This window comes from Eutrigla gurnardus, assembly GCF_963514095.1.
Source record: "Eutrigla gurnardus genome assembly, chromosome: 2".
NCBI lineage: Eukaryota > Metazoa > Chordata > Actinopteri > Perciformes > Triglidae > Eutrigla > Eutrigla gurnardus.
The window spans coordinates 27,653,967-27,681,451 of NC_139916.1; the positions used below are offsets into that span (position 1 = coordinate 27,653,967).

The following is a 27,485-nucleotide window of genomic DNA, read 5'->3' on the forward strand; positions in this document are numbered from 1 at the left end:
GAGCAACGTTTCACGTGGAGCACTTGAACGCATCTACAGAGCCGCGCGTGTCCGCGGCAGCGACATCTAGCGGCCACCAGAGAGAACTACAAGCAGCTGCCAGCAGCAGGCGGTGATTTCCAGCGTCGGTGGTGCAGCAGATCAGATCCAGGTCTGACCGCAGATCTGGTCGCACGCACAGCCCGTCTCTCTCTCTCTATCTCTCTCTCTCTCTCTCTGTCTGTCTCTCTGCCCGGACGCCGCAGACAGCCAGTGAGCCCGCAGACAGCAGAGGGGACATCCGGCCATGAGGACGGCGTTTTCCTGACGGCCTCCATTCATCTTAGAGGCTGCAGCTGATCTGCGTGATCTGTCCATCGCGAGCGGAGGAGGAGGGGAAGCACTGCAGCAGACATGCCGGGCCCAGGAGTCCACGCCACACTCACTGGTGAGTCTCCTTCCATCCATCTCTTTAAAGCAGCTTCTAACACACACACACACACACACACACACACACACACACACACACACACACACACACACACACACACACACACGCACACACACAGCGCGCCCGGGCACGCAGGATACGCAACGAAAAAACACCTCAGTGTAAACTCACCACAGACACGTTTAACTCCCTAGAAGATTATTAATGCGTTGCAGTTAAATGATCAGCAATGTATTACTAATAAATGTATCGGGATATCATGTATCATGCGTCAGGTGTAAACCAGCAGACGAACGCGCTCTGTTTTTAAATTCTGCAAAGTGATGTTGGTGTGAGAGGCGGCACTGCACTCAAACACACACACACACACACACACATACACACACACACACACACACACACACACACACACACACACACACACACACACACACTCACTGCAGTGTCTGACACACACACACACACACACACTGATAATCTGCATCATCACCACAAGTTAGTTTTAATCAGGATGATCAGCAGCAGGTTTGCATTGTCATGGACAATAGCGATATATATATATTTGCATTATCTGCAAAACTTTTATTGGCTTTGGTTATAAAACTAAAAAAATAATGAAAAAATGATGCCTTGAAAACAAAGATATTTAATTTAAAAATACAATAGAGAAGAAATCGATGAAGACTATTAATTAGATAATAGAGTTATGGCTGCAGCTACAATCTAAATCATTCTCAATCAATCCATTGATTTATTTTGGCTCCAGAATTTCAGAGAATATATTTTCTAATTGCTGTCATAATTTCCTATGTCTCAAAGTATAAAATAAGCTAATCCTTTATTAGTCCCACTGCAGGGAAATGTGCAGTATTACAGTAGCAAACAAGATCGTCTAAGGCAAGGCAACACCAAGGCCATTCAAAGTGCTTCACAGATCTATAAAATAATACAATGAAGGTCAAACAATTAACATAATGTACAATAGAAATATGAATAAATAGCACAGAAAATGAGTGTTCCTCTTTCTTGAAACTTGAGGAGCATAAATACTAAAAACTGCCTCAACAAGAGGCATCTCTAAAAAATAAATAGAAAAAATAGAAAAATAATAATGATTTAGTATTAAATTTAATTGAACATGTAAAAATATTATAATTAAATAATCCAATTTAATAATAAAATAATTTACCATCATAAGAAAAGCATCAAATCATAATTGAGAAGCTGAAACCAGCTCATCTTTCTCATTTTGTACTTGAAAAATGATCAAATAACATGAGTGGATGGATGCAGATTAATTGACTAATGGATCGATTTCTTCATCATCATTATCATCATCATCATCATCATCATCATCATCATCTGGTTGTCTTTGTGGGTCTTGATGGAGCAGATAGAAACATGGACGTTCAGCTTTTCTGTCAACCAGAATCACAAATACTGATACTGAACATTAGTTATAGTTGGTGATCAAGTCTAAACTCAACATGATTGCTCTTGGAAGTAGAAACACACATTATCCGTTTAATCCTAATGAGAAACATTAGTGTGGAGTCTCCCTGTTTCATGCTGTGTCATTAATGGAGGCTGGATGAGCGAAGAGAAGAGACAACAGGGTGAGGAAGACGAGGTGAGCTGATGGCAAAGGGGGATTTGGGGGGAGGGTCCGGGCTGCTATAAGCTGATCTGAGGGGGCTTTTGGGGGTGACACCCATCCTCCCTCACATACAGTACTGAACACAAAATAACATTTGGAAGCAACGGTAGATATTAGCTCTGCCATCAGATTTGATTGGAGATGTGAAATGAAATGATTCTGCAGTTTATGGAAATGTACACAACATGACTATTTGAATTAGTCAGAGCCATGCTCAAGGTTTATTATGCTCATTGTATGGGGACACACATTCATAAATATTCAGCAATAAACAAACACACTGATTTGATCAAATGAAACAGGAACATGCAGAAACACTAAATAGAGAATGAAACAATCTGTGAAGAGCAATCACATCAACTCAGTGTTTCCGTATTAGGAACAAGTAAACAAACACAACAAACGTTCCTAATTAACAACATGTGAACTGTGACATCTTTGAACATTTCCATAAACACATGTTTTATTTAACTTCATTGTTTTGCCTAAAAACAGTCATATTCAAAAGATACTTACTCACTATCAACTCTCAGGTTTTAATTTGTGTAATTGTGAATTATAAAATCAATCTCGGATCACTAAAATGTCGGTAAGCTAAGATGCTAACACAGATATTAACCTGGTGATAGCTATAACATTTAGCTTGGCAGCATGCTAACGTTAGCATTTTACCATCTCTTTAACAGTAAGGTGTCACAAGTTAGCTTGGTAGCATGCTAACTTGATCATATTAGCATGCTGTAAACGTGACTGGGTACATACATCCAATCTGCTGCTCTAGAAGGAGAGGGGTGTTGATGCTCTATTGTACTATTTACAAACACACCAAGTATGTAATGTCTAGCAAGTTAGCTTAGCATGCTATCACATTTCATTAGTAGGCTCAGGCTGTATTAGCATTAAATCCAAGTAAAATATCAGCGTTTTGAATGTGCTAGCAACCACTCAGTCTGATTTAGTTAGTTAAAAATGTTTTGCCAATAAAAATAGCTCACCACAAATCCCAGTTGACTGAGATATGTTCTGGTGTGGCAGATGTTTGTTACATTTGGGGCTCTTGTAATAAACGAAACTTTAACTTAACCAACACTGCCGTCCATCATCCCTCATCCAACTGAGATATTAGACTTGTGTCCATTTGACGTTGACATTGATACAAATGAAGTGATTTATTGACACTTTAGACTGAAATGAAATCTGTTTTCTAACTGAATAAGTGAGCGTTCTGTCCAGAGAAGCTCACACTGTAATGTGTTTCCTGACAAAGGGATCGGAGGTATAAACCATCACAGGATAACATGAACCACACTGTGGCTTTCCTGTCCCTTTCTCCACCATCAAGACAGGCTTTTTTCTGACCTCAGTCCATGTGACTCGATGGACGTTGAGTGTATCTCCCCTCCAGCAGCTGCTCTCATGCCCTGTGGCTCGTCAGCATTTATAAATCTGTGTGAAGCTGATAACTCGACTGTTCGGTTCGTCCTGCTGGATGGACTCAAGAAGATTATTCTGAAGTAATTACGCTGCAAAGTCCTCTTTGTAGACAATATGTTTCAAGGTGACTTTGTAGTGGTGAAATGAGGGGAGGGAAAGCGTTGTTTCTGGAGAACATCAGACACAAAAGCTCTATCAGACTGTCGCAATACTGACAAAACGTGTGGGATAAAGTCATAGTTAGTTTAGTTTTTAATGTTAAGTTTGATATTGTGTCTGATTTCTTGATAATTAGCCAGAGTTTGAATACGTGGAGCTTCCACGAAGGATTTTTTTAGTTTCGGTGTTTTACTGTTTATTCTGTATAAATGTATGTTTTCCTTTATATTTAGGTTCCTGAAATAAATCCTAGGCTTATTGTAAAGTACTGTACATTATCCCACAGTATGTCATCTGGTAAAGTAACACAAACCATTGTCGGTTTACTGTGCATTTTTTGTTTTGTTTTGTTTTTTTGTCATTGTTCCTCGTCATGAGAATGAGCAAGTTTACTTTTCTTTGTTGTCCTTGGCTAAATATTCTCTGCATGAATTGAAATGTATTGATTAGTATATTTTTGCATGTTTGTCGCCTGCATGTGTACAATTCCATCCCGGCCATGAAAACTAGAGTTCCCTTGGAAGCCACAGTGTGATTTGAACACTTCATACAGTAATCAGCTTTTTGTAGTTTGGTTAATGCGGTGTCAGTTGCTGCAGCTCTGCTTTGGTCTCCACCTGCTCCTGAGGGAAATATCTGTTCAATATAGGCTACTTCCTTAACTTCGTCCATCTTAGCAGTTAGCATGTATAATAACTTTGTAGCTAAAAACAGCTGACTAATGTGTCCAAAAAACATTCTGATGAGAGTGTACCAAAATTGTAAAGTTATGGGCTGTAAAACCAAAATAATGAGTTGAAAGACCACCATAGTCTCACGGCAGTTCGTGAAAGAATCACAAAATTCAAATCTAGTGATTGGAAACACATGAACACAAAAGCTTACCACAACTTTCAAATGTATTTTAATTATCATTGTTCGTCTCTGTACCACACGTTTTTCTCTGTCAGTTGGGACGAAACTATAATAATCCTCTTAGTTAGGTTTAGGAAAACCGCCACCAACACGTCACAACAACATGCTGTTTCCAACGGTCTGGTGGTTAAAATCCTGCGTTGTTGGACCCATCAACCTCGTCATCTCTCTGCATTTGGTTCTTGGATTGTTGGAAATACAAACCCAGACTTTATGAACATGCAGCTATTATATGTGCTGACGTTGGAGGTTTGGTGAGGAGAGAGAAATTAAAGCAACCACTTGTTCTCTTCATCCCTCACCACCTCCTTTTTTATGGAATGTTATTTTCATATTGTTTCACGGCGGTTATGCTCTCAAGTTAAATAAACACCTCGTCCCAAACCTGCGGGAAGGTATTGGATTTTGAAATGAAGCGAAGGCGCACTTCATCCTGCTGTGGCCTGCCTGCTCTCTCTTTGTCTTGTTGCATATCATACCTGTAAGGGTGGACTAAATACTCTCAGGAAATATCAATCAGATATCATTAGGGATATTGTGACAATGTTTTTGTATTTTATGATGATGTTGTCCGCGTAGTCAAAGCCTGATATATGCCTCCATTGTTGTTCCTAAACTGTTTTTGCTTTTAGCTAAACATTGTCATTGAAATGTTAACATTCAATGCTTACAGTGTCAAAGCTAACATGCTGACACTAATTCACAATAATGTTTACCACGTTCACGTTTTTTTCCTTCACTTGTGTGTGTTCTTTACCTTTATTTGTCCAGCTTTGTGCTGTTGTTCTTAGCTGTTATTTCTATTTGTCTGTAAGTATATTGAGAAAAAAAATTCACATTCCGTGTATATGTCCACAAACTTTACCAATAAATGTGATTCTGATTTTATTCTGATTATTCTGTCCTAAATCAAAGTATTGGGCAAATTAAAGTTTTGACCTGATGGTGGAGTATGAGTCAGAGGGTCACCAAAGTCAGTAGGATTCATCCTCTGAGGAGCTTGAATATCCGTACAAAATTGAATAGCAATCCATCAAATAAAGGCCTCCATAGATGAGATCTTCACGATACATGGCGACTTCATATTTCTCTTGAGTGCTCTTGTTTCCATCAACTCTATAACTGCAGTCTGAGAAACTTCCAGTAACGATAATGGCTGTGACTCGGGTAGAGATGTACCAGGGGCACAAAGCAATTACAAAGTCTACAATCTGTCAGGTGTTGAGACGGATGGAACAGGCAACTTTTGATTTATCGAAGATATTCTAAGAGACAAAGCTAACAAGCCTAATGTTAACATACTGGAATTCTATGTAAGCATTTATTTCGGTTGCTATTTTATGTCATGTTCACATTATTCTGTATTCACTGTATCTAGCAAGACACACATCAGCTGGTTTACCACAGCAGGAGAATCTCAACGCAGATAGGCTTTAGAGACACAGCATCATTAGTATTTATTGCCGGGTTCAAATTTGCTTCTATTCGTGTCTTTGCATTGACTTTGTATGCAATCGCACTGCACAAAGAAATCACTTCACATTGACACTTGTTAGCTCATTTTAGAGGTTTTTATGGCAATCCATCATGTTGATGAGGTATTTTAATACAAACATGACACAATATTGGTTTTGACATTTTAATTGCATATGCTGAACTACTAGAAATACAACGCTCACAATGCCAATCACATGCAAGCTAGATAGGCAGGATTTAGCCTTATTTTTTTACAATATTTTCCCTTTCACTGAGAGTTTAAGTTTGCTTTTCAAACATCAGTTGTTTCATGTGACTGTATCCAATATTGCTGTGTCATTGATATGCGAGTGCAAGCACTGGTTTGTAGCAGACACAGCGAGTCCTGATCCCCAGAGGATGAATCCTGCTGACTTTAGTGATCCCCTGACTTTTCCTCTAGCGCTACCTGCAGGTCAAACATATGTGGTTTTCAGTCTTGCTCATTTATCATTCCGCATGAAGCTTTTTGGGGAGTTTCTAAAAGTCTTGTCAAACAGAAGCTCATCTTGACAGATGATGTCCTTCCTTTTAGGAATCATCAAACTGCAGGAAGGAACAGCTTAGTGTGCCACAGACGTGCTGCAGACGTGCTGCAGACGTGTTGCAGACGTGTTGCAGACGTGTTGCAGACATGTTGGCTATGACCTCATAATCTGCTCAGTCAGCCCTGAGGTCAGACGGCCATCTGTGGTCCCAGATAGAGAGCACTGTGGGATACATGAGGGCGACTGGTGATGGGGGATTAGTGCTGGATGGATGGACACACCGGTGGATGAGCGAGGGAGTGAATGAACGTTTAATTCAATCTAAAAGGATGAGCGTGTGAATGACCTGAGCATCCCCTCCAGAGAAGCAGCAACAGTGAATGCATGAATATGAGTAAACACATAGATTAACCCTTTATTCTCCTTCCACAGTTAACATTCCTTCATTTATTTTAGTGTCTCTCCATTACAGTTTTCATTTCATCACTGCTCTACGCCCGTCTACCACAAAGTCTCTGAATTTGGTCCATTATCGGTGCGAGGCCCAACCTGTGGAATAATTCTGAGGTGTTTTCGTCTGCATGTCATCCTCTTCTTCAGACAGCCCTACTTTTAGTTTCACCTTCTGTTCAGGCAGCAGATCAGGATGGTGAAACCTCCAGGAACCCCTGAATGTGATGTAAGGAAGTTACTCCTACCTCCACGAGCTAAGGAGATGAACATTATTGGAGCCACTGGGTGCAGTTGCCACCCTGCAGCGCTCTGAGCAACGTAGTAGCGGAGTGGTGGTGTAATGGTTCAGTCTGCATGTTTTCCCTGTATTAGGACGGGTTCTCTCCGGGTACTCCAACTTCCCTACCACAGTCCAAAGACATGCAGATTAGGTTAATTGATGACTGTGAACAGGATTAGTGCTGATTGATAATGATAGGCATCGTGGTGGCTCAAAGACTCCACGTCTGTGGCCCTCTGAGGGGTCTCTGAGCAGCCAGGTTGTACCAGGGTGATCTTTAAAGCACCGGGCATCGTTGACTCTCGGAGAAGGAATGCATTTCCTCATATTTCCTTCCATGAGGTCAGTCCCATAGCTCAACATGTGGATAACTGCTAAGTAATAAATGATAAGAAGCACGTGTAATGTGCAAATACTTTGTTACTGTACTTAAAGGCAGAGTAGTTAATTTGAAAAAATCACAGAGTTTTGACTTTGAATGCATTGCTGAACTGAAAAAGTCCCGCCCCCTTCGTCCAGACCTCTTCATTTTACTTTTACTCCCTACATTTTAAAACAAATACCTGTACTTTCTACTCCTCACTTTTTCAAAACTGGCTCCTTAATTTAGTTTTAATGCATTTTAATTTTTCTTATAGATATGATTTTTTAAAATCAATTAATTATTATATTTATTTACTATGTAGGTTGAATAGGCCTGTTATAATGTGTTAAATATTTATATTTAGTTATTTTAGTTTGTATGTTATATACTGTACATTTTCTCTTTTAGAATTGCAAAAATAATTTGATTTAAATATAAATACGTTACACAGCACAAAAAAATGTTTGGTCACACTTTTTTTTCAAGCTTTTTTCTAATTTATTAATCCATTGCTTCATGTTAAGGCAAGACATTAAAGTTGAACTCATCAGTGCATTCAGGTGTGTTCATATACTTATTGTTTTAGTTTTATTTATTATAATTCCCACCAACCATTAATATAACAAATAAAATATTTATTTGCTTTTATTTTCTTGACCCCGTTGAATCGTAAACATCTGATCAGAGATCAGTAAGACCAACAGTGACCGATGTTTTCATGGAATATATGAATGTGTTTTGTGTCTCCTGCAGCTCTTCTGATCAGCTGCGTTGCCTTCAGCTTGGGTTCATCCCGGCGGGTCAATCTCCTCAGTCCTTCGGTGGCTCGTTTATTCCAGGATGATGGTCCAACTCGGCCTCACTACATCCAGGAATTAATCCGAACCAAACGTCACTCAGTGCACAAGTTAGTGCGAGTCCAGCCTCATTTGGTTCACGACATGGGCTGGCCAGAGATACATGAAACATCCCGTTCTCAGGCCAAGATGGACGCCGTTAACTCCTCCCAGTTAAACCCATCATCGCCCGCCGCTCAGGAAGTAGCCAGGACCCGTCCTGCTGTGGATGACAACCTGGATGTGGAGGACGAGATGGAGGTGAGGTCAAGGTCAAGTTCATTTGAATCTCTTACAAACACGTGACAAAACAAGCACTTAAACATTTCATGAAAAACAAAGTACGTAAATAAAGAATACATTTAAATATTTAGTTCTGCATCAGTTGTAATGGGATTATGTATTTTGTATTTATATTGGTTGTCAGTGACACCATATATAATATCTTTCTGTTTTCAGCGTATGGTTCATCTGGCGGTTCCTCAGGAGCCACAAAGCTACAGGGGACTCCCAGACTCTGCTGACCCAGAGAAGGAGCTCCTTGGTGGGCCAGGAACTAGTGATGCCTCCCTGGAGACCTCTGGCTTTTATGGAACGGACATGGAGGACAGAGACAGAGGAGAGGACCGAGAGAGAAGAGGGGGAGAGGACGAGTGGGAGAGAGACATGGGGGAGGACAGAGAGAGGAGTCAGGGAGAGGACGAGTGGGAGAGAGACATGGGGGAGGACAGAGAGAGGAGACAGGGGGATGCTGGAGGGGAGGAAGAGGAGAGAGGAGGAGGAACAGATGACGTCCATGTTCTGGATGCCAACCACACAAGCCCAGATCTGGATGCTCTGATTGGTGAGTTGAAAGGAACTTAATGACGTCATAATAAACTAAGTAGTTACATAATAGTTTGTTTGTTGTCGACCTTTTCAAGCTAAAAGTGATGACAAAGTGACAGCTGAGATTTTGCCACTTTAGCGTTGTCATGGCTACAAGTCAGAGTTGATTTTCTTTTCTTTTTGACTGGAGAACGTATTTAATTTTCTCGCTGCACATTTTATTTTCTTCATTATTAAGCTACATAGTTAGGAAGTGTAAACGTTTTGGAAACAGACAAAGTTATTAATAATTGTGTGAACCACGTCTGTATGTGAGTGTTTGATAGATGTCTGAAACTCCTGTTAACTGCAGACAAAGGAGCAGCTGACAGGAGGTTTGTCTAGTGGACACATGTGTTTCTGACGTGTGTCTACAGGCTACAGTCCATCCTTCCAGCCACCCGGGTCCAACCAGGCCAGCATCCCCCCCCCAGCTGAGATGCAGGATCCTGGTCTACATGAGCATCGTGGGTCTACGGTCCTGGAGGTGAGGACAGAGGAAGTCTGTTACTGTAAAACCTAGGATTAATGATCCCTTCTGTCAGAAAAGGAAATCAATCTTTATTTCAAACTTTATACACAACTGGTATTCCAATCCTTTACTGCAGTACAAGTACTGCAAGTACCACACATGTCAAATGCACACGTATAGTAAATGTACTTATTTCACACAGTAAAAATGCACTGTTATAGTAAATGTACTAATACCACACAGTACAAATACACTGTTACAGTGAAAGTACAGTCAAAGTCCTGAATTCTAGTCAACAGTACAATGTATCAGCATCAAAATATCCCTAAATTACCAGAAGTAAAAGTACTCATTATGCAGAATAATATTTGTTATATTATTATAGTATGATTATTGATGTGATGCATTAAAGCTCATTTGAATGACTTTAAAGACTACAGGGTAGTTTAATCTATGCATGTATTTATTGTTTATTCATTCAAATGTAATGTGGATTATTTTGTTTTAATAATCTGAATTTAGATAAATGTAGTAAAAAGTACAATATTGTCCTCTGTAATGGAGAAGAATTGTAAAGTAGTATCAGCATTTCAGTTGTAGTTTTATTGATCAGGCTCTTTATGAAATATGATATTATCTATATTAGAGTCAGGGATGAAAACACTGTGACGTCTCCGTGTCTCCGTCTGATGAGGTGATGTCTTCCATACAGGTGGGTCCCTTAGAGAGAGATCTGTGGGAGGCAGAGGGGGAGGAGGTTGGTCATTCTAGTGGCTATGGAGTCCTTCACTCCTCCGTCCCTACAGCTAGTACTATGTCTAGTACTACTGCTACTACTACTGCTACTGCTGGAGGAGGGGGAGGAGGAGTAACTGCAGGAACAGCCACCCCAGAGACCGACACAGGAACGGACTTTGGGCTGCTGGGAAGTTACACGAAAGGTATACCATTATTATTATAAACTATTGCTGACTCAGATAGTTTGATCTTTTGTGAAATAGATCAACTGTTGCTCAGACATTTAGATCAGACCATAGAAATGGTGCAGGAGTACCATTTCACCCACTGAGGTCCCTGTGCCCCCCCTGCTGCTACTAACGAGTACTTTAGATTTTGCACCTGAAGTCAAATTAGCTCATGTGAAATAAATGTAATCAATTCTGCACAGTATGGTATAATGTTGTTGTTGGAAGCATTATGATGTTTTGTGTATTGTTGTGGTTTAAAAAAATATCATTTATTCACAATTTTCAACGATAATTTAGCCTATTTGTCCTATAATAATACTCATGTGTATGGACGATACAGTCAGCATAACATAAGTAACATAAATATATGTTTTTATAGAGTCTGGACTCGTCTCAGTCTTTATGAACGTGTCAAATTACATCATATTTAAATGACGTTATTTGCAGCAGAATTGTGCACCTTCTTGAGCCTCGTTGAAAGAAGAGTCCAGTTAGAAAGATCAGCAGCGATGGAGTGAAATGAGTGAAATGACAACTGACGGACTGATATTAAACGCATCACAAGCATGAAGATGACGATGACGAGCTGTTTTTTGTTTGCAGATGAGACAGAGGATGAAGAGGCAGAGAGGGAGGAGGAAGACACGGGTCTGGCAAACAAAGGCATGTTTACCCAGAATCCCACTGTGGCAGAGGTGGGCATGGCTCCCAGCAGAGAGCCCCTGCAGCCCAGCGTGGAGGAAGAGGAGGAGCTGGAAGAGGAAGAACACGGGTTCAAAGGTCAGTCACTAAATGATTACCATTAAAGCTGTCAATAACTTGGTACATATACTGAAACCTGCACTTAAATACAAGTCTGAGGTACTTTTTACTTCTACTCCAGTACATCTCAGAGGTAGTATTGTATGTTTTACTCCTCTAGATTTATCTGACTTTCAGATTTTAAATACAAAATATAATCAAAAGCTACCCATTAGATGAAGTAGAAAGTCCTTAAAATGAAGTATTCAATATTAAGTGATGAACACGTTAATGCATCAATACTTCTAATCCAATAGAATAAAATGTATAATGAGTACTATTAAGTAGTATTCCTTGATTCTGATGCTTTTTGTACTTTCACTGAAATAACATGATGGTTTTTGTAATGACTTTTGTGTTGATGACTGTCGGTCTGCAATCATCAGAATGTCCAGTTAATAAGTTAGTGTATCATTAAGGAGCTGCTTTAGCTTGTTGCTTTACATTATTAGAGGATCTTTCCTGCTCTTTGTTGGATTTTTATGAAGTTTACTCTCCAACAACTTCAGTCAGTGTTACTGGAAGACACACTGAGATCCTCTAAAGCAGCAAAAGTACTAATACACTACCGACTTAGGTCTGTTAGATTTATATAGTCAATTAAATACATGCAGGGCTGAACGCTGGTGTAGTGGAGAGTACTGTCGCCTATCAGCTTCTGGGTCGGGTTCCTTCTGTGTGGAGTTTGCATGTTCTCCCCGTGTAAGTGTGGGTTCTCTCCGGGTTCTCCGGCTTCCTCCCGCAGTCCAAAGACATGCAGGATGGACCTGTCTGTCTCTACATGTCTCCCTGTGATAGACTGGTTACCTGTCTGTCTCTACATGTCTCCCTGTCATAGACTAGTTACCTGTCTGTCTCTACATGTCTCCCTGTGATAGACTGGTTACCTGTCTGTCTCTACATGTCTCCCTGTGATAGACTGGTTACCTGTCTGTCTCTACATGTCTCCCTGTGATAGACTGGTTACCTGTCTGTCTCTATATATCAGCCCTGTGATAGACTGGTTACCTGTCTGTCTCTACATGTCTCCCTGTGATAGACTGGTTACCTGTCTGTCTCTACCTGTCAGCCCTGTGATAGACTGGTTACCTGTCTGTCTCTACATGTCGGCCCTGTGATAGACTGGTTACCTGTCTGTCTCTACATGTCTCCCTGTGATAGACTGGTTACCTGTCTGTCTCTACATGTCTCCCTGTGATAGACTGGTTTCCTGTCTGTCTCTACATATCTCCCTGTGATAGACTGGTTTCCTGTCTGTCTCTACATGTCTCCCTGTGATAGACTGGTTACCTGTCTGTCTCTACATGTCTCCCTGTGATAGACTGGTTACCTGTCTGTCTCTACATGTCAGCCCTGTGATAGACTGGTTACCTGTCTGTCTCTACATGTCTCCCTGTGATAGACTGGTTTCCTGTCTGTCTGTACATGTCTCCCTGTGATAGACTGGTTACCTGTCTGTCTCTACATGTCTCCCTGTGATAGACTGGTTTCCTGTCTGTCTGTACATGTCTCCCTGTGATAGACTGGTTACCTGTCTGTCTGCACATGTCTCCCTGTGATAGACTGGTTTCCTGTCCAGGTGAACTCTGCCTTTTCCCAATGACAGCTGGGATCGGCCCAGGTTAAGTGGTCAACGATGGGCGGATGGATTAAATAAATGCAATTTGAATTGATTCTTTTGATTTGCTCCAGGTGTTAGACTGCAAGACAGTGAAGCGGTGGAGGAGGAGAAATGGAGAACGATGGAGGAGGAAAAGGAGGATACTAGAACCAGAGCGGAGCCGGAAAGGACCACGCCCCTGCAGACCTTGAGTTCAGAGGTCATGGGAGGCAGCGTCACAAAGAAGGTACATTTCACATCAAAGCCTGTCTGTAGTCCTAGTGGAACATTAAGTTGATATTAATAACCCTCACTGAATCTTCAGGTGGTTTGTGTCGACTGGAGCAAGCTGGCTGGACGTGGATACGTCATCCTCAACATGACGGAAAACTTGAACTGTGTAAGTACAATAATATTCATATGAAAGGTGTCGCATTCAGCATTTTAATGTGACTAAATCGCTACAAGATGAATTAGTTGTATTATATATGGAGGTCTACTGTCCTTTTACTCGAGTACTAATACAAACGTGTCCCAGGTCTTGATATCATGCTATCTGTTTTTTCATACCTTCATTTATATGGGAGCCCACCACGACACTGTTACTCTCACAGCATATGATGATCTTATGGAATATGATGCATTACAAACGTGTAACGTACACATAATGCAGCATTAATCCAGAAACATCTGATATAATAGTAAAACCTTTTACTGCACTATCAATATGTTTTTTTACTTTTAACTACATTTAGATACTTCTACTTCAGCAAGACTTTTACTAGTAGAGTATTTCCACAGTGTGGTATTAGTACTTCTTCCACCACTGACTGTATTGTGATTATAACTGAAACACTTAAACTTATAAGTTAAAATAAGAGTTGAGTTGAGTTTAGCAGACAGCAGCTGGAGGCCGTCTGTCTCTGCAGCAGTCTGTTGCCATGGCAGCAGCACAACCCCTCATTGCATTGACCTGAGGGTTGCTAGGGCAACACTGATGGAGGCAGAAATGTGCTCCTGCATCCACTCTCCTCTTCTGTAAAACAAGTTTACTTTACACAGGGGCTAAGAGGTAGAGCGAGTCGTCCTCCAATCGGAAGATTGGCGGTTCAAATCCCGGCTCCTCCAGTCTTCATGACGAAGTGTTCTTGGGCAAGATACTGAACCCCCAATTGCCCCCCATGCTGCGCCATTGGTGTGTGAATGTGTATAAATGAGTTAGATCCTGATGTGTAGGCCCGTGTGAATGGGTAAAAGTGACTGAATGTAGTGTGAAGCAGCTTGAGTAGCTAGAAAAGACTGTATAAATGCAGGTCCATTTACCATTTACATCCATGATTTATGTGTGTGTGTGTGTGTGTGTGTGTGTGTGTGTGTGTGTGTGTGTGTGTGTGTGTGTGTGTGTGTGTGTGACAGGAGGAGTTTTGTGCGGATCAGGGCGTACGGTTGCTGAAGGTCGTGGAGCAAGTGTTCGCGCGAAGAATGAACAGCCCCGAGGGATCATGGGTACTCTATCTCAGCAAGCCAACACACCAGCACCACCAGCTGCTGATGAACGTTGTGACAGAACATGGTACACACACGCACACACACACACACACACACACACACACACACACACACACACACACACACACACACACACAGTCATCAACATGACCTGTTGAGGGGCTCAATGTAGTTATTAATTATTTAAAACAACTCGGACATCCATGAGTAATATTTTGAGATGGTGTCGGGAAGCTGGCGAACGTTAGCGGCTCTGTCTTGTTCTTTATTGGATTTTAACTCCAGCTTCACACCAGAATCCAGGTGGATCCAGATCCAGTAAGGTTGCTGCTTGTGTTCATCAGATCCACCCGTCGCTCCTCCACAGTCCAAATATGGTCACTTCCTTCACTGGTTGCAAAAAATCCATGAAACTCCATCAGACTGACATCTACTCCAGCTGTGATCATTTTGTTGTGATTTAAATGTAATAAACGTATAAAAAGGATGCCAAAGTAACAACAATTTGTAAAAAAGTCGGAATTCAAGGTCAGTTATGTCTGTCGGCAAGACGATAAGGAAATAACATTTAAATTGTGTGAAAACAACGCTGGTGTTGTTGTTGTAGGACCGTGTTAACTTTGTTCATGTGTCTTCCAGGAGTGATACCCACTAAGGAAGTGCTGAGCATGCTGGGAGAGATCAGGAAAAAGCTGAATCAGGTACCCGCTTCAGGTTTCTCCTTCTGTCTGTGAGTCTCCATGAGTGAGAAACGCTTCATTACAACAACTAACAACTGGAAGTAAAGAGTTCATATAAAACACATGTGCAATCATCAGAAAAACAAAGAGAAGTCAAGAATCATCAAGTAGAACAAAATGTATGATGAAAAGTGTGAAATATATAATATATTTGATTTTAAAATGAACACTGCTGAAGAGTGTTTGACTCAAAGAGTAAGTAAAGTGCAATGTCGACCAGAGACTGAAGATCATACTTTAAAGAACATTTGCAATGAGATAATAATGAAAACATCTGCATTAATGTGACGCAGTTTATTATTGACCATGTCAGATACAAGTCTACCAGCATGCATCTGTCGGTACACAATGTTCTTATATTTCTCTAATAAAATGTACATCATTAGATTTGATTAGGATTTTTTGATGAAATTCCTGTTCACATTTAAAGAAACAATCCTGTGTGTGTGTGTGTGTGTGTGTGTGTGTGTGTGTGTGTGTGTGTGTGTGTGTGTGTGTGTGTGTGTGCGTGTGTTCATGGTTCCATCAGATGGGCGTGGAGAGCTACAGTGCGGCCAGCAGCTGCCCGTCTCGTCCCAGCCAATCCCGCAGCGACTACGGGAAGCTGTTCGTTGTCCTGGTGATCATCGGCTCCGTCTGCATGGTCATCATCGCTTCTGGGTTCATTTACATCTGCTGGCAGCGACGGCTGCCTGCCACCAAGACCACGGTGGGGAACGGATCAGCTGAAATAACTGACTCTGCTGCTGAACATCAGTACAATTCTGTTTTCTGATACTTTATCCTTCAACTCACTACTTCTCAGAGGGAAATACATTCATTTGATGACTTTAGCTTCTTTACAGATTCAGATTATTAATACAAAATATAATCAAGATGTATTTTTGAAGTTAAACTACCCAGCAGTATATCAAATGTACTCATTCCCGCAGATTCAGAAGGCTGAGAACAAATATTCACTTGGAGGAACAAATCTCACAGTGCTTTCATAATTCAAAAACAATTCAAAAGGTATCATTATTTGCTGTTTATTATGGATGGTCCACCAGCCGTTGTTGAGAAATGACAGCAGAAATCATTAAAATGCACCATGAAAGTGATCAACACATTAATGCATCAGTAATAAGAATACAATTATATATATATATATATATATATATATATATATATATTATTTGGAATAATGAGTACTTTTACTTTTGTCACTGTAAGTATATTTGGATGCTGAATCTAATGTCAACATTCACACCGTCCCTGCTGTTATTTTTCTTTACCTCACAGTTCCGTGCTGAGGAACTTCACTTTGTGGAGAACGGTTGCCACGACAACCCCACGCTGGATGTGACCAACGACAACCAGCCTGAGATGCGAGAGAAGAAGCCAAGTACCAACGGGCTGGCAGGGGGAGGAGAAGGAGGCGGGGAGGAGGGCAGTCGCTGGCAGGTGATTGGAGGACTGTCATTTAAGTACAAAGTATTTGAATTCTACATATTGTGTTATAAATACTGCCCTCTACTGGTGGAAACCAGGCTGTTGACATTAGGTGTTGATCTGGAGCCAGGTGATGGAGAGAGGCCTTCAGCTTATCAGTTATCTTCTTCTTATTCATCTTTTCTTCTTCTTCTTTTTTTTACTTCAGGTGTTTGTCAATCAGGCGGCGACTGAGGAGGAAGAAGAGGAGCAGGACACACATCTCTGATGGACGAAGAGGAAGAGGAGACAGGTGATGGAGGTCTTTGATAGACAGATGACAAGCGGAGCCTAGCGGGAAGAAGAGGAGGAGGAAGGATACAAGATGAGGAGGGAAGCTGGTTGATGGGAGTTCAAAGTTGTGAAGAGTCATAGATGTGTGGTCCAGTCACAGTTAGATTGAGGCTCAGAGAAGGCGAGCGGAGGAGTCACTGACGTCGTCATGGATACCTCATGTCGGCGTCTGTATGCTGCAAATTTGAATGAATGGAGAGATGATTAACTTAGGTCCACCTTGAAACAAAGACTGTGAAAGCTGCATGATGTTAGTCCCCATCAGTTCAGTGTGCCTTATGCTTCCTGCTTCCTGCTTCCTGCTTCCTGCTTCCTGCTCCGCGCTGCACCAAACCGACCCCGAACCATTGAATGTGGAGTCTGAAGCATTAGGAGCCATTTAATGTCACGTCAAGTCAGAATCAGTGACAAAACGGCTCCAACAGCAGCAGTAGAGTGGTGTCATTCAAATCAAATAAATAAGCAAATACTTTTACTTTCTGCTACTTTAGACCTCTTCCTCCACTACATGTATCTGAAAGCTATAGAAATCAATATACAAATCAATAGTCAACGTTTGATGAGCTTACAGCTTGCATTATAGAGACAAAGCTACCAAACAGCATAAAAGTACCACTGTTGCCAAAATCCACAGTACAACGCTAAAATGCTATTTACACATAACGCATTGTTAATAGTAAGTAATAATTCTATACATAAGAATGTAACACGTTAACCTGACAGTTTTTTTCTCATTCATTTTAAGTACATCTTTCCCGCCAATACTCCTGTACTTTTACCTAAGTCATATTTTGAATGTAATATTTTACTTGTAATGGAGTATTTTTTACACTGTGTCATTGTTAATTTGACTTCGTAAAACATTTGGATACTTCTTCCACCACGGTGGATCACGATGATCATCGGCGACTCCTCTCGGCTCCTCCTCCAATCAGCCGGCAGCGGCGTTGAGCGTTTATGGCACTTTCTCGGTTCCTGGTGGAAACGGCGACTATCATCATTGAAATGCTGCATCCTGTTAAATGTATATACGGTGATTTCATTCATGGGAACGGTTGTAACTGCTGAGCATGTTTACAGCCGGGTCATGTGATCGCTTTACGTGCGTCCTGTTAGCTGAGTAAGCTTCTTTTACTCCTGCTGGAATGGCTGCTGTAGCTCCAGAAAGCTGTGGACGAGGTGAGACACGGGCAACATTCAGCCTTACGGCGTGGAAACATCACTAGTAACGTGTTCAAGCCGAGGCACCAAGTCCACCTGCAGGTCCTCCATGTTTAACATGTTGACGTCCCAGTCACTACGGTAACGTCTGTGTTAAAAGAATTTTCCCGTAAACGAATAAATTCACCCAAGGAGGAGATCGGAGACAAAAGTAAAGTCGACGTCTGACTTTAATCTTGATCAAGAGGAGCAGTTACAGTGCAACAACGTGTGAGGATGCTACAGAGGAAGTGCTCCAATCGCTGTTGTGACTTGAGTCTTTTAAAGGCACAGGAGATGATGCATCACTGGTAGATAATCTTTGTGCAGAACTAGACATCATGACTACCAGGCCTCTGATAACATTTAGGTCAGCCATGGGGAGACTAAAGTAATAAACAGTTCAACACATAAAGCTGTAACCTGAACTAAGAACACTTTAAGACATGAGGTTATAAATTCTTATAACAGTCTGAATCAATACGGTCATGTCCCAGCATGTCCCACTGCAGTCATGTCCCAGTATGTCCCACTACAGTCATGTCCCAGTATGTCCCACTACAGTCATGTCCCAGCATGTCCCACTACGGTCATGTCCCAGTATGTCCCACTACAGTCATGTCCCAGTATGTCCCACTACAGTCATGTCCCAGCATGTCCCACTACAGTCATGTCCCAGCATGTCCCACTACAGTCATGTCCCAGCATGTCCCACTACGGTCATGTCCCAGCATGTCCCACTGCAGTCATGTCCCAGCATGTCCCACTGCAGTCATGTCCCAGCATGTCCCACTACGGTCATGTCCCACTACAGTCATGTCCCAGCATGTCCCACTACAGTCATGTCTCACTACAGTCATGTCCCACTACAGTCATGTCCCAGTATGTCCCACTACAGTCATGTCCCAGCATGTCCCACTACAGTCATGTCCCAGTATGTCCCACTGCAGTCATGTCCCACTACAATCATGTCCCAGTATGTCCCACTGCAGTCAAGTCCCACTACAGTCATGTCCCAGCATGTCCCACTACAGTCATGTCCCACTGCAGTCATGTCCCAGTATGTCCTACTGCAGTCATGTCCCACTACAGTTATGTCCCACTGCAGTCATGTCCCAGTATGTCCCACTACAGTCATGTCCCAGTATGTCCCACTGCAGTCATGTCCCAGCATGTCCCACTACAGTCATGTCCCACTACAGTCATGTCCCAGTATGTCCCACTGCAGTCATGTCCCAGTATGTCCCACTACAGTCATGTCCCAGTATGTCCCACTGCAGTCATGTCCCAGCATGTCCCACTGCAGTCATGTCCCACTACAGTCATGTCCCACTACAGTCATGTCCCAGTATGTCCCACTGCAGTCATGTCCCAGCATGTCCCACTGCAGTCATGTCCCACTACAGTCATGTCCCACTACAGTCATGTCCCAGTATGTCCCACTGCAGCCATGTCCCAGTATGTCCCACTGCAGTAATGTCCCAGTATGTCCCAGTCACTTTTGTCATGTCCCAGTATGTCCCAGTCCCTGAGGTCATGTCCCAGTATGTCCCACTGCAGTCATATCCCAGTCCCTGAGGTCATGTATGTCCCAGTCCCTGAGGTCATGTCCCAGTATGTCCCAGTCCCTGAGGTCATGTCCACATGGTTCTGATCTCCTCTGATCTCGTGATCGTGATGGAGTCACTGTGATCCGGTCTCTAGTGGTGTGATTGTGATTGTGTCTGAGCCACTGAGATCATGTGAGACCGGGTCATACGAGACTAACCAGGATGTAAACCCGATGAGGTCATCTGTAGTTAAAGTGGATCTTGTAGTGGACTTGGTCAGGATGACGTTGATAAAACATGGACACACAATAATTCATCGGTGATGTTTGTGTCTGATTCGCTGGTTAAAATCCCAGCGTTTGTTCAGCGTTTATTCTCCTGCGGCGGTCGGCGTCTCCTGTTACAGGAAGTGTTGCCCATCTCATTTCACCCAGATGTTGCCTGTGTTTCAGCTCTTTCACTCTGACTTCTCTCAATGTGTCGATACTGTATATGGCTTCACTACTAACTACAATCATTGATGTGCACTTTGTGAGCTGAGCAGGGTTCCTGGAGCGTCGTGACCCCGACGACTCCCCTGTCAAAGACGGGGTGATGAGCATGTAGCTTTGAGCTCGGCAGCGTCCCCAATAAAACAACATGCTGCTTCTGTGGCGTTTATTTGTTCAAAGCCCGAATGAGACGGGAAGAAATCAACTGAACGCCGAAACACATTCTGATGATGAAATGTCTTTCCTCAGCCCGTTCCTCTTTGAGCTGAAAGCAGCCTCATGTGTGTTTGCATTGTTAGCCTGCAAGTCTAGAGATTCATTTGTAGCAGAAATCAAGTGAGCCTTCGTTGTGTCCAGATAACAAAGTTAGCTTCCTGGTGAGGTTTTGTGACCAGGTTTTTTAAGTTTTAACTTCATTTATTAGACACAACTTTTTATGTTTGTTTATTTATTTACATGCATTTTGTTCATGTTCTGCCTCAATCTTTTGGTTGTCTGTGTAATAAGTTAAATGTGAGAAATAAAGTTTAGAGAAAATGTGATTTCTTGTCAATTCTTTATCTGGATAATTGAGTCTAGAAAATAAATCAATAGACGGGTGATGTCTTGGGTTTGGGGTCCTGTGTTTTCAGTTAAGTCTTATAAAAGACGAGGACATAAACACAGCAGGTGATATATATGTAAATCAATAAGTTATTCCATTTCTGTTGATTTTGGACAACAATGAACAAAAAAACTCCAATACTTGATCAATTCGTTGATCGCCTCTCGCTGGCTTCCTTCAAGGATTCAACACTACACAACACAAGCAGGACAAATAAAACAAAGCGGTTTTTTTTTTTATTGAATCAGAAGGAATGTAAACAGCCACACCAAAACAATTCTCTGGTCAGATAATTGAGTTAATCTCCATGTTGGTTCTGGATCTTGGTCCTCCAGACGGTCCAGTCTCTCCTCTGGTCTCTGTTACAAATGTGTGTGAATGATGTGTTCAGTCTTGTCTCTTGTGTCTGTCCTCTCCTCAGCCCACTGAGCAATTTGATGTCTGAAATACATTTAGCAGATGTGTATTACATGTATATGTGTCTGTAGATGTCTAGTTTGAAGTTAAAAGTTAGTAGAAGTAGTCTTAGCCTGGATAATTCAAGTTTCCAATTTATTTGTCATTCCCGATTTGTTAAAACAGTGTAATGAAATAGCGTTTCTCAGGGCCCTAAAAGATGACACACATACAAACAGTTAAAAGACAATAAAAATAAAAAAGACAAAGAGAAGCAGGTTAAAACCTCTAAATCCAGTCATCTACAGAACATGGTGCGTTTACAAACACCTGCCATGAATGAAAATATAAATACGATTTTTAAATCTGAAATTAATTCAGGCTCCTCCCAGTCCGGCTAGGTATTATTTTTGATCATTTACAAATGTGAACCTAATTTATTGCAATAAAGCTCCGAATGACAGATTCTCTCTGTGAAGGCATCGTAAGCGGGCAAAATCATCAATGACGATGCTTCGCCTGTGGGAGGCAGCAACGCACTAAACAGTGCCTAGTCTGCCGGAAAGAAGACGCAGAAGAAGACTGCCAGCTTTGCGCCAGGAGTCCTTTTAGCTACTGCTAACGCTTGCTAGCTAGTTTCCAGGCTAACATGATACGTACGCAGTCAGTAGTGAGACGGAGATGATGTTGATGGTTGCTCTCTCCTGAGAATGAGGCAAAAAGATGTCAGGTTTGTCCGCTTTTAACTAATACATCAAACATAGACCCCGACATGTCTCACTTTGACGGCTACTGCGTTATGGCGGAGGTAACGTAACAATACATTCGCTAAATATATTGTTTTTCAAGCTAGCCTAGCTAAGCTAGCTAGCCAGCCCCCGGTACGTGCTGTTCTTTCGTCTACGGGGAAAACGTTGGCGCTAAACTCCGTCCCAAGCTGGCGGTTTACAGTCGCTTTTCGTATTACTTACAAGACGTGATGAATACCTAAATTGAACCACGAAACGTAAACTTAGCAAGCTGTATGTCCTTGTAACAAACTAGAATGGAGCACGCAGCAGAGTGATCCAGTCCTAAAACGGTCTACTTTTAGGTCACCACGCACTGCCATGGCCATTTGGGGGAAAGTGTAGACGAGACAGTTTTAAATGTTAAAATACTATTTGGTGTAACTTGCAGTATGCCAAAACAATGAGCGGCTCCTTCGGCTTCTAAATTTGTTTGTATGAAGTATCATGATGGTTTATTACGATTCCAAGTTTGACAACACTTAAATTGGTAGGTTTTTGAATGGGGTTAGGTTTTGTGCTCTGTCCGTACACCGGGGAATGGGCTAGCGTTTATTAACTTGGCCGTTCACAGGCAACTGGCATTACGATTAGGCAAATTACCGCGAATCCCCAAACATTGTATTGTTGTTTAACTAACCTAACTTAAACGTTATGACAGCTAGAGTTATCCGGGATACAACTACCAGGAAACTTACGTTTTCCAACTGAGTTTTGAACACCTAGCTAACTAAGGCTAGTTGATACTAAGTCTAGTTAGTAACAGCAGCATGATTGTGGTGCATGTAAACATAGGGCTTAAGTCAGAGGAAGCTAGCAACTGTAACTGACAGCTACTCTTTTGTCATTCATCAAGCTGCAGTCAGTGTCCTTGTTGAAACCAGCTGCTTCAACGTCAATCTCAGCACAGATTTCGACTCTGACTCACGTTAAAGTTAATTATTTGAATCGGTCAATCCCTTTAATGTCGTGATACACATCATACACATACATGGTGCGTAGCCCGTTAACGTTAGCTGAGATGCTAAGCTACGTTAATGAGGCCCCTTCAAGGAAGTTACCCGTGTAAATAGTTTAATTACTTTAAGCAGTCATTAAAGTGTACTCTGTCTGTCATTACTAACACCCGGTCTATTGTGTGGCATTCACTGTAGCTGCCAAACCACATAGTATCGTCTGCGATCTCTCACATTATCCTGACTAGCTTGCATGTCAGGTGGGTCGATCCTTTAATGTCTATAAATATACCAGTCTGCAGTCCTATTAAAGGAGTGGCTCCTAGTAGTGTTTCTTTAGCATGAAAGGCAGTTGTGTCATGTTGACAAATGTTGACAAAACATGGAGTTTGTGTCTCACTGGTGCAAGGAAACTGTTGTATAAGGGGCATCTTAGAACTGAATGTTTATTGTCTTTTATTCACATAAATATAGAGCTAAATTTGCAAAAAAACTTGCTTTGTGTTTGAACACAACATAACATCATCCCTCTGGGTGCCTGGAAATTGTAATAGACACATTTTCCAGCACCAAATAGACATAATGCTTAATCGTTCAAATAAAAGGCAGATTAATTGGTTAACATACTTTTTGTGTAGTTAGCCAGACTTTCTGGATGTATTGGTATTTGAAATCCTCAGACTTGTCCCTTCTCTGTCCTCTGCTGTCTCCAGGTTTGACATGACGACAGCAACATCTGGTTTCTTTGACCTGTTCCTGCGTCGTCCCAGTTCCGTCGGGTAGGACGACATCTAAGCAGCTGTTAAGGTCTGTTCCCCAACATCCTCCTCCTCCAGAGACCTAAACGACGTGGGATTGAACTGTTCCTGCCCCACAGAGACCCTCTGCCAACGTGCTTCACAACAAAGAGACGATGTATTGCCTACAGTGGCTACTTCCTGTGCTGCTCATCCCCAAGCCGCTGAACCCAGCGCTGTGGTTCAACCACTCCATGTTTATGGGCTTCTACCTGCTCAGCTTCTTACTGGAGAGGAAGCCCTGCACCATCTGTGCCTTGGTCTTCCTGGCTGCCCTCTTCCTCATCTGCTATAGCTGCTGGGGAAACTGCTTCCTCTACCACTGCCAGGACACCACGCTGCCGGACGCTGCCCACGACCCAGCGATTATCGGGACCTAGAAGTTAAAAAGGGGGCTGATATGTCGGAAAGGGGGAATAGGGGGTGCGATGGGTGAGGAGGCGTTGCTGGAGAATAATTCTGCCATGCTGTAAGAGGGGACAGGCTACACTTTTTTTCTTTTCTTTTTTTTTGGAGGGTGGACATTGTTGAAGGACTGCTACGGCTAATAAAGAGTGCTAAAGGCCAATGGTGGTATGGAGGAGAAGAGCCAGTTTTGGAGGATTGTGGGGGATGTATGCCATGCTGTAAAGAAAAACAGAGCTGAACTTGAGGTGGAGAGGAGGGAGAAGTGACGTCGGAGGAGATGCTGTGCAAACTTTTATATAACAGGAAGGGAAGAAGTGGCAACCAAACTTTTAACGTGTTTCAACATATCCACCACACGACTGTTGCCTATTAGGTCCTCTTTTTTTTTTTTTTTTTTTTGAATGAAATACTCTCCACCTCAAACTGCCAAAACTCACAACCCTGCTGAAAGCTCCAGACAGAGACAGCCATGTTTGCTTCTCAGTCCCATATTTCAGAAAAAGACATTTCTGAAAATATATGTATAGTTGTCAATGACATTTTTTTATTATCCCGTTTGAATTGTACCATGAATTACACATATGATGCTTGTCAATTTATTATTTTTGTCTCATCTCACACAATGTACATCACTAACCCGGCCATTAGCTTGTCTTGCTAGCTAGCTAACTTAGCTACATTCCGTCACTAATGTAACGTTATCTCAGCTGATGTGTTTTAACAGCAACACTTTTTATCAGCAGGAAGAGAAAGGAGACCTGTTGTTAGTGTGAGTAACGTGACATCACACAGCCCAACACACAGACATCGAAGCTTCAGAGAAACAACACTTACAACACTTTGGCTGGAAAGTCTTTCGATATGTATTTTAACAGTCTTATACTTCAACAGTCCTACCACTTTCTTGACGTGTAACATCTTTTATAATGACAAGCATTATATGTGTAACTCATGGTACAATTCAAACAGGAAATATGCATCTCTAGCCATTGACTTCTGTACATCTTTATTCTGAAATAGTTCCAAGGAAGGAGCGGAGCTCAGCCCTTCTATGCCGTTGCAGTTGTTGACTTTGTACACCAGGAAGTGTTAGAGACTCGTTGGCATCGAGCTCTGGAGAAAAGACGACCATAAACCCTGTCTTCACGTTGGCTCTGCACACGTCACGCTGGCCTCAACCAGGAGAGCATTAACACCGGACAATCAATAACTATGCTGTGAATAATTTCTCCTCTGCTGCATCGCCACACAGCAGGTGTAATAATGCTGAGAAGTTATTACCCACAGTGCCCTGCAGCTGCTCCTCGTCGTCTTCGTCTCCTCTTCCTCCTCTCCTCTCAGTGACTGTGCGTTACCGCCAGACTCGCCATCTCAACTGTTTTCTTCTTTTATTTGTTTTGTTTCCTCGTGCATGGGTTGCAGTTATCTTTTTTCAAGCGTTGAGTTCACACACATTTTAATGAATTAAAACAAAATGCTGAAAGTTTCCAAAGGGTAGAATAATCTGGATGTGTGGGAGAGTGTGTGTATGAAACATTTGGTGTCGTGTATGTATTTTTTTGTGTGTGACCTTGACATTCTGATAAAAGTGGCGATACACAAGGTGACGTGAAGGTAGATGGTCAGTATTTTCAGTATCAATGAGCAATACAGAGCGCTGGTTGAGGAAGCGGTTCCAATCGTCACCGACTGGTTTATTGGTGATCAAAGGGCAGTGTTGTCGTTTCCTTGTGTGTCACTGCTGTAAGTGTTATGTTTAGCTGTCAGACACAGACTAAGGTGTTTATACTGTATGTGCGTGTGGCCTCATGTCGCAGTGCTGACCACACTCACTGCTATGTTATTGCTTTGGTTTTAATTTAAATAAAGTTTTCCTCTCAACGTGTTCAACTGTGTCGAACTCTGTATCATATCCAGCATAAAAAGAAACTACTTATCGATTTTGAAGTTGGAGTATTTAAATGATATGTGGGCATTTGTTAGATGGTATTCAGAGGACATCCGTGTACTTTTTGTTAATGATACACTGAGTATATTATGCTAATGATACATTTGTACATCAGGCTGTTTTTCAAAAGTATGCTTTCTTTACCATTCTCACCCCTTCACCATCTATCTGCATCGAGGTGGCATGAATTTAATTATATCATTAAGAATGTTTGTCATATACAACTGGGGAAGAGTGAAAAATATGATGTAATGAAGACTATTCTAAGTTATTCCAGTTCATTACTGTTTCATACTCTGGCTGCAGTGAAATAGGTATTAAATTGCATTATATGTGGTATTAAAAAGGTCTTAGGAAATGTTAAATTTAACTTGGTGAACTCTGCAGGAATGGATGTAAAGTGTAAATGTTGAAAACATGGTATCATGACAGCACAAGCATTTGAACACCGGTGTAAAGCAGGGCATAAAATGATGGTGGATCAAACTCATGTAAAATGTAAAGCCGTAAATAGAGCTGGATGATGCAACTGAAGTGCAAGCCGAGCCAACGACCTGCTCCCATTTCCCCACAGTCTAACATCATCATTCACCTCCTAATTGATAATTCTGCAGACTCCTGTGTTTCAGAAAACAAGAGAATAATTAATTGCAAATACACTTCTGGATTTCACCATCGCTTCCTCAGAGAAACACTTGTGTTTAAAACTGATCTAATCTTATACACGATAAAAGTGGCTATCAATAATAATTCATTCTAACTTTGCCTTTGTCGTTTCATCACCTAAACGCTTGTTGATTGTGTTGCTATGGAGATCAGTTGTTTAAAATCCCAGATACCATTCTGCAATCGTGTATTTTAAATGTATCTTCTAATGTGTCTTTATGCTAGAAATGCCTTCATATCATTAACTTCTCCAAACCCCGTCTTTAGCATCCCCATGCTATGGTTTGTGGGTAATTCACTCAGGGAAAGTCTGCAGAAGGGGCTGCACGGTGGTGTAGTGGGTAGCAACGCGAGAGGGTCCCGGGTTCGATTCCTGGGTCGGGTTCCTTCTGTGTGGAGTTTGCATGTTCTCCCTGTGTAAGCATGGGT

General features: G+C 41.9%; 2 protein-coding genes across 4 annotated transcripts; both read left to right on the forward strand.

Moving 5' to 3' along the window:
- The first annotated feature begins 146 nt into the window (after positions 1–146).
- podxl2 (podocalyxin-like 2) lies at positions 147–19,588 on the forward strand. Of its 2 annotated transcripts, none has more exons than XM_084030929.1 (14): positions 147–427; positions 8,449–8,792; positions 8,991–9,375; positions 9,776–9,885; positions 10,583–10,811; positions 11,442–11,618; positions 13,332–13,486; positions 13,565–13,639; positions 14,656–14,812; positions 15,388–15,449; positions 16,018–16,197; positions 16,770–16,931; positions 17,128–18,559; positions 19,529–19,588. In XM_084030929.1, exons 1-13 carry the CDS (start codon positions 394–396, stop codon positions 17,185–17,187), a joined length of 2,130 nt encoding a protein of 709 aa, XP_083887055.1. In that variant the 5' UTR covers positions 147–393; the 3' UTR covers positions 17,188–18,559; positions 19,529–19,588. The 2 variants fall into 2 exon arrangements, with proteins under 2 accessions (XP_083887055.1, XP_083887056.1); XM_084030930.1 differs by lacking the exon at positions 19,529–19,588 and adding an exon at positions 19,293–19,375.
- Positions 19,589–22,088: 2,500 nt separating this feature from the next.
- blcap (bladder cancer associated protein) lies at positions 22,089–26,327 on the forward strand. Of its 2 annotated transcripts, none has more exons than XM_084026043.1 (2): positions 22,089–22,223; positions 23,951–26,327. In XM_084026043.1, the coding sequence occupies exon 2, from the start codon at positions 24,151–24,153 to the stop codon at positions 24,412–24,414; it is 264 nt and encodes an 87-aa protein (XP_083882169.1). In that variant the 5' UTR covers positions 22,089–22,223; positions 23,951–24,150; the 3' UTR covers positions 24,415–26,327. The 2 variants fall into 2 exon arrangements, with proteins under 2 accessions (XP_083882169.1, XP_083882170.1); XM_084026044.1 differs by having other exon boundaries at positions 22,180–22,301.
- The last annotated feature ends 1,158 nt before the right edge of the window (positions 26,328–27,485 follow it).